The 7225-nt window shown below is 34.1% G+C and overlaps 2 protein-coding genes across 5 annotated transcripts; one reads left to right on the forward strand and one right to left on the reverse strand.

Moving 5' to 3' along the window:
- Positions 1-1089: 1089 nt before the first annotated feature.
- Positions 1090-4935, reverse strand: LOC146959190 (phospholipase-like protein (PEARLI 4) family protein). Of its 4 annotated transcripts, none has more exons than XM_085740727.1 (5): positions 4710-4935; positions 3987-4172; positions 3195-3338; positions 2505-2716; positions 1090-2281 (listed from the first exon to the last, which is right to left on the reverse strand). In XM_085740727.1, the coding sequence occupies exons 2-5, from the start codon at positions 4117-4119 to the stop codon at positions 1478-1480; spliced, it is 1293 nt and encodes a 430-aa protein (XP_085596853.1). In that variant the 5' UTR covers positions 4120-4172; positions 4710-4935; the 3' UTR covers positions 1090-1477. The 4 variants fall into 4 exon arrangements, with proteins under 4 accessions (XP_085596853.1, XP_085596852.1, XP_085596855.1 ...); XM_085740726.1 differs by having other exon boundaries at positions 4614-4711; XM_085740729.1 differs by lacking the exon at positions 3195-3338.
- On the forward strand, positions 4697-6505 carry LOC146959191 (uncharacterized). The gene is made up of 2 exons (XM_085753243.1): positions 4697-4784; positions 5583-6505. Exons 1-2 carry the CDS (start codon positions 4697-4699, stop codon positions 6503-6505), a joined length of 1011 nt encoding a protein of 336 aa, XP_085609369.1.
- Positions 6506-7225: the final 720 nt, after the last annotated feature.

Below are 7225 nucleotides of genomic sequence, written 5' to 3' on the forward strand. Positions count from 1 at the left end.
AGGGACAAACTTGGAGTGACTCCATCACCATCAGTTTGAGGGGGAGAATTAGAGAATGTTTGACTTTGATTCTAATGATCAAGCACATATCAATGAGCATTGATGTACATTATTATATATTATTGTACCTAGTCAATAGCCTTTTATTCTATTTCCTTTTATACTGTTACACAGTTATGTCTAGGCATAATGTAAAGAGTACATGTGTGTATATATACTCAGTACATGAATGAATAACATTATCATTCCCCAAACATTCTTTCTCCTTCAAGGTCTACACATAGTCGAATCTATTGTAACTCAGGTGGACTACCACTACACATAAGTTGAGGTTTAGCAACCGCATTCCATATGTTATTTATAATATCATCTGTATTGTAGAAGACAGTTTGGTTTGGCACAATACCACCAGACATAATTATCTCTTCAAGATTAATTCTTCTATGCATCTTTATTGTTTGATTGAAATATTCAACTTGCGAAAAGATTTTGGAGCAAGTTTCATGTTTATTCCATTGAGTTTGCCATAAATCAAAATTGTCGTTACCTAGATTAAAATTTGGCCATGCATAATCAAGTTCTAATTGTAATGGATCAACCTGGAGTGAAATAATAAACAAATAAATATTTTAAATTAAGTTAAGAAAGATTAAGCAAACAAAAAAGAAACAAACAAATGGTATAAGATAAACTTGCCGTTTGTTTTCCAGAGCAATAAGATGGATAAGGAGGTCGCCAGTTCCATGGCCATAGGCCGTAGATGGTAAAGCTTTGGGGGATTGGTGTTTTGCAAATCGCCGGTGGCTTACAATAGGTTATTGGCCATTGTTCAGCTAATACAAACAATTGGTACGACATAGCCGAAGGTATGAAGAAGAGACATGTCAAGAAAAATGTAGTAGCCATGGAGAAGGGTGACGATTGCTAATAGGTTTATGATTTGTAAAATTGGCTTTGGTATTTTATAATTGATGTTGTCAATTCGGATCAAAACTCACCAATAGTTTTTTTTTTTTTGCGCAACTATAAACTCTTTCTTGTATCATTTTGTTTTCGTCCCTCCCCCTCAGCATCCAAACATAAAGTAAATAAATAAATAAACGCCTGAAATGTCATAATATAAACTAGCAATACAACCAAAAAGTACTAAATTTAGGGGCAAAATAATCCCCCAAGAGATTATGCGGAAAATAACTTGGACATTCCAACTCTAGTCTCTATTGTACTGCAATTGATGCATTGGTCTTTGCAGCCTTAATAGTTAATGCTTTTTGCTGGTTGGTTTCATTATCGCAAAGCTGCTCCAAAATTGGCCTGGTTCCAAGACGTTTAAGGTGTATTATGTAATCATAGCACTACCTATCTTTAAAATATAGCATAGTTCCCATGACTTTATTGATTCAGTTGCATTGCATATTCTACTTGTTATGTATTGCCACAATACTAATACCATTACCTAAGCAGTTTACATTATTAATTAAAGTAGTTCATCCAGCAATGATCTGCTATCCAAATTATCAACCTTGGATTTGATAGATAGCCTGTTTTTCTCCAAATCAGATGACTTCATCTCAAGCTCGCTGAGGCGCTCTCTAATCCCTTCAATTTTTGTTTTAATATCAGTTACCTCCCGTTCTTTCTGAGTCAAAATTTCCATTTTTGATTCTAGTTCTTTTCTCAGTGATTCCATTTCACTATCAGAGTCAGCCTTCGCTGCCTCCACGGACTGGTGCTCATCAATGAGTTTGATGTTTTCAGCAATTTCATTGACGACAGTACGCAACCACGTCACGCGAAGTTGAGCAGACTCTACATCATTAAGAATAGCCAACAATTCCTTAACTTTGGACTTTGTTAATTCCATTATTGAGGTTGATTGCAACTCTTGGATCACAAAGCACACACACTCGATGTAATAAGACCGCATCACAACCGATTCCAAATGGCAGCTTTCTCCTATATCGCCATACTTGTCAAAGATAGATTGCAGGATGGGAGCAAAGCTTTCCTTCACATGATATCTTCCAACCGGAACACGCGTCTCAGAAACTACAGACTCACTTCCCTCTTCATCATCACTGTCCTCATTATCACGGAGAACATCAGAATAACAAAAGTGCTTGGATCCACCAGCTGATGTAGTTAGACCTTCTCCAATGTCATCAAAACAGGTTACTGGAACAACTTTGTTTGAAGAGTTTTTGTCGCCTGCTTGATTTGTCTGTATCTGGCCGGCAAGATTCTCAGAACCATCCTTTGGTTGGACTTTGTCATTGACAGGCTGCCATAGATACAATGGCAAGAGACAAGTTAACTATATGCTATTGAGAAGGTTAGTTATATACCAGATAACTAACCTGGCTCTGACACCATCTTTGTTAAATATATTTATTGATACACAAGTCCATGTGAAAATGAAGACAACAAGGTAACTAACTCTTAACTAACAATATCTCTAATAGAATTTTCTGAAGAGGGTGTGAGAAAAGAGGGGTTGCTATTACCTTGACATCTAGAGTATGTAGTTCACCAGAAGCTGGTACTATCTCATTGCTTTTCGGTTCCAACTTTTTCTTGTCATAATATTTTGATATTGGTGATGCCGCATCAGCAAGATAAATGGCGCCAATTTTGGAGGCTGGAACACTGTCAAGAACTGGGAGTTCAGGTCTAGAACCTAGCTTTTTTTTCCTGTCAAAGGTTAATGGAATGACACCTACAATTTAAGAAGATTGTAGTCAGATACACATCCATGAATGAACACTTAGTTATTGCCATATTCTTAGCTATGGCTCCAAATATTTGTAAGTTGACAAACTCATTCACTAGTATGAACTCATTGATGGATAATAAAATATTTTGTCAGAGAAGATTAATTTGTTATCATTGAATGATTAAACAAAATCATAATGTCAGTTTATATCATTTGTACAAAAGTTGCTGAAAACTGTATTATATCAAATGACACCACAGTTTATTTTCAGCCTCCAAATCAATCTGTTTCTAGACTCAATTCAAGATAAATTACACACCACTTTCATCTTAATTAGGAGACAAAGTTAACACGACACATAAATTGGAAGAAGCGCACTGAAAAGAAGACACACGCTATATATAAAAACGAGAAAATTGTCACTGAGTTGCACACATTGAATTTGATATCCATAAATTGCAGATAAAAAATGAAGGGAAACCTGAATCAGCTCCAGACATTCTTTTCTGGCAATTTACATCACACGCATGGTAAGGATTAGATGCTTTAGGACATCCTGAGTGCATGTGTTTTTCTTCGTTCATCTTTTTGCCTATCTCACTTTCTATAACACCTTTGCGAAAAGCTTTGGAAAACAAAAAGGACAGATTTTATAAGAGTTGAGTGATTTATAGCTAGGCAATTATTTCATATCAGTTAGGCCAAAGGATAAATTATTAGTTCTGTCAAAATAACCTATATATATATATATATGAACAAGTCAAAACAGAAGCATACATGGAGAAAGGAAAAGAGACAAAAACAAAACAGCAACATATATCAGTAAGCAGTTATAATCGATACAACTATAGAGGTGACTTTTTTTAGGCATAAAAACAGGATGTCACAAGCCAAATACTCATTTGTAACTGCAGTTCTGAGAGATTAAAAATTTATGATAGGACCAACAGTGCAGAAATGGTGTTTTACTCCATACATAACTAAACTATATTACCTGTTTGGATAAAGAAAAAACTAATTAAGCCCTTTTAGTATAAGTGTTTATCATATAAGCACTTATGCATAAGCTATTTTTGTAACAAAAGATAAAACAAAATAAAACTATTTTCATATAAGCTATCATGGATAGTTATTGAAATAAGCTGAAAACAATATATTAACATGTCAAACAGTCCCATATGTGCTAATATCAATAGATAAGCTCAAATAAGCCAATTCAAAGAGGCCAAGGTATATTAAAAAGAGTATACATCAAGCAGGAAGAAGAACTAACCAGATCCCTTTTTATTCTTAGGTGGCTTGGAATTGAATTCCTTGATCTTGTGGATGCAATTTTGAGTGCATTCATGGTAGGGATTAGAAGCATATACACAGTTTGGCATAACTCTTGGATTCTTCTGAGCCATCTCTATACAAGTCTCACCTTCCTCACCTTTGCTACAAACCAACCTAAGGGTAACTGTTACATCCAATCAAATAAACAAATTAAACAACAATTACACATATATCATATCATCACTATACATACACAAGAAAAAGGTAACACATAAATTTCCACCCAAATCTGAAAAAGACAAAAAAAAAAAAACTTTTTGTAAACCCAGCAAAAGGTGATACAAAAAAATACAAGAACATAAATAAAAAATCAAACTTTCAATTCATCTTTTATACATGAGAATAAAAAAATAAAAAATAGCAGAGTCCAATCACCTGTATCATCACACCATTGGACTCCATCAACTCATAAAAAAATTATTTTTTTGAATGCATATTTCTTTTCTTATCGAAAAACAGCTCAAAAAAATCGAAAAAACACAAATAAAACAGCATTTCCATGTCATAAAATTAATGTTTGATTATCTAAAACAAAATAAAGAAAAAACATAAAACAAAGACATACGGCAAATAGAGACACCCATGAAACAGAAAGAAGAAACAAGAATGAAGAATGAAAAATGAAAGATAGAAAAAGGAAAGAAAAGCATGTATGATGTACCTAGGAAGGAAGTCAAAGACGATGGTGATGAGGAAGTTAGTAGGTGCCACAAATTTCCAAATGAAACAGTAACAGGTTTGTTGAGATAGATGTGTGTTTGGTTTTAATACTAATATTTTTCTGTGTTATGCTAAAGTAATCAATGAATGAAATATGAATGAATGAGAATTAAGAAGGAAGCGTTTGTTTTTGACCATATGGCTTTGTTTGATGGTTATGGCAACATGTGAGATCTTTTTGACCAATTGAACATATTTTTTTAGAAGAATACTTAGAATATTATAGTCATCCATCCATATGGAAATTAATTGAAGCAGGACGAAAGTACGTCACAGTTCACATCTTTTGAATTCATCTTTGAAAATTGTGCAAAGCAATACAAAACAAAGACAATTTTGTCAAACTTCTAGAAACTGCCAACTGTACTAAATTCAATTGCCGCTTTTATACGAATCTTGCCATCACCTCAAAATCCTTTGTCCCCGTATATTGGGATAATACTATGCCATTTAAATGTTCAAATCTATACCAATAGTATTTTTTTTTGTTGTAAATCAAATCATACAAAAATTGTGAGAGTAGACACATTTCAAATTGATTTTTTTTTTCATGTGATTGTCATTTTAAAAAATTATAGTCATTAGTAATAAAATTGTCATAAAAAAGTTTAAATAGAAAGTAAAATTGGAAGAAAAACCAATCATACAAAAATTAGATATATTCTTAGTATATGGATGTAGATATTATAAAAAAATATTAATTATTTGTTTGAGTAAAAAAAGATATAATTCAAATAGTATAATTTAAATAAAAGATAAAATTGAAAGGAAAAGCTAAACAAAAAGATTTGATCTTCTTGGTGGCGGGAGGTAGGGAGGATTCGTGATGGTGTTAGCGGGGTTGGGGACGGGTGGTTCGGTGTTAGTGTGAGTAGGAAGGTGGGGGACGGGACCTCTACGTCGTTTTGGTCCCATAGATGGTGTGGTAGTGGTGCGCCCCTTAGGGAGCGGTTTCCGAGGTTGTTTGATTTGGCCGTTAATAAAACAGATATGGTGGCTAATATGTTTTCCCGTGGGGTGGAGCATGGTGGGGAGGGGTGGAGTTGGCGTCGTAGGTTGTGGACGTGGGAGGAGAATGTTTTAGAGGAGTGTAGGGCTTTACTGCTTGATGTTTCTCTTTTACCTAATGTTGCAGATACTTGGGTGTGGCTTCCTGACCCTATAGGAGGTTATTCCGTTCGAGGTGCTTATGATTTATTAACAGATTACGACAATTCAATTATGGATAGCTCTTTGGATTTGGTTTGGCATCATCATGTCCCTCTGAAGGTGTCGATCTTTGCTTGGCGGCTTCTTAAGGACCGCTTACCTACGAAGGCAAATCTGGTAGCTAGAGGTATTATTCAGCCATATGCATCTCTTTGTGTGACAGGATGTGGTCAAGTGGAAACAGCCGATCATTTGTTTCTTTTGTGTACATCCTATGCGGCTTTGTGGGAGCATGTACGGCTCTGGATCGGGTTTGTGGGGGCAGATTCCAACAACATTACTAATCACTTTGTGCAGTTTACGTACATGACAGGTGGTGGCAAAGCTAAGCGTTCTTTTCTTCAGCTAATATGGCTACTCTGTACTTGGGTGATGTGGAACGATCATAATAATCATTTGTTTAATAATGTTGTTACTGATGTCCCTAGGTTGCTTGATAAAATTAAACTGTTATCGTTAACGTGGCTGAAAGCTAAAAAAGTCACATTTGTGTTAGGTACTCAAAGGTCAGTCCCTTGGCTTGTCTGAGCATTGGCTAACCACATCTGTTTATATGTTCCTCTTTGTTACTGTACTTTGTAAATTTGTAGCGGTCTCCTAGGCACACCTTGTGCGTGGGAACTGCTATTGGTGTGGTAATAAAATTCCATTTTGGCTTGTTAAAAAAAAAAAAAAACTTTTATTCCTCACCTAAAAAAAACATATATTCCTTTTATATATAAGAATAGATTACACTCATCATCCTGAGAATTTATGATTTTCTACGGTATTCAATTAAATGTGAGTAGAAAAAGCTTTTTTATTATGTTATTCATAGAATATAATTCACAACCAAAAAAGTTCATAGAATCTAATAAATTAGTTTTTTTTTTATAAAATAGATATGTATATACATTATATTATGTTAAAAAGAATTTATATTATTCTTCAACTCAGATTAAAATCAGTTTTTGTTAAGAACAATTCAATTAAAATATAGTAAATATATGATGTGATGTATATGCTTAAAGAAAGTGGAAGTGGATTATACATTGTTTTCAACACTTTATAGGATTATACATTGTTTTCAACACTTTATATGAAGAAAAAAAATCATGAATATTGTTTTAGATTCAGTTGATCTTTTTCCTTCTATATTGGAAATTTAAACCAAAATAGCGTTGAGAGAGTTAATAATATGACTATCCTCTTGAAAAGAATATGAGGGAGAAACCATGTCCCTCGGCTCCGGGTTTCCTGACTTCTCTA

This window comes from Medicago sativa, chromosome 1 (genome assembly GCF_051527215.1).
Source record: "Medicago sativa cultivar Bolivia chromosome 1, Bolivia_mono, whole genome shotgun sequence".
NCBI lineage: Eukaryota > Viridiplantae > Streptophyta > Magnoliopsida > Fabales > Fabaceae > Medicago > Medicago sativa.

Excerpts from the sequence above, each read along its gene's own strand:
- LOC146959190 (XM_085740726.1), bottom strand. The coding sequence starts at position 4,698 with ATGCTTTTCTTTCCTTTTTCTATCTTTCATTTTTCATTCTTCATTCTT. Across the intron at positions 4,173-4,613 it reads CATGGGTGTCTCTATTTGCC|TTACCCTTAGGTTGGTTTGT; the intron begins GTATGTCTTTGT and ends TGGATGTAACAG. Across the intron at positions 3,339-3,986 it reads TAAGAATAAAAAGGGATCTG|CTTTTCGCAAAGGTGTTATA; the intron begins GTTAGTTCTTCT and ends TGTTTTCCAAAG.
- LOC146959191 (XM_085753243.1), top strand. The coding sequence starts at position 4,697 with ATGTATGATGTACCTAGGAAGGAAGTCAAAGACGATGGTGATGAGGAA. Across the intron at positions 4,785-5,582 it reads TCCAAATGAAACAGTAACAG|GGAGGATTCGTGATGGTGTT; the intron begins GTTTGTTGAGAT and ends GGCGGGAGGTAG.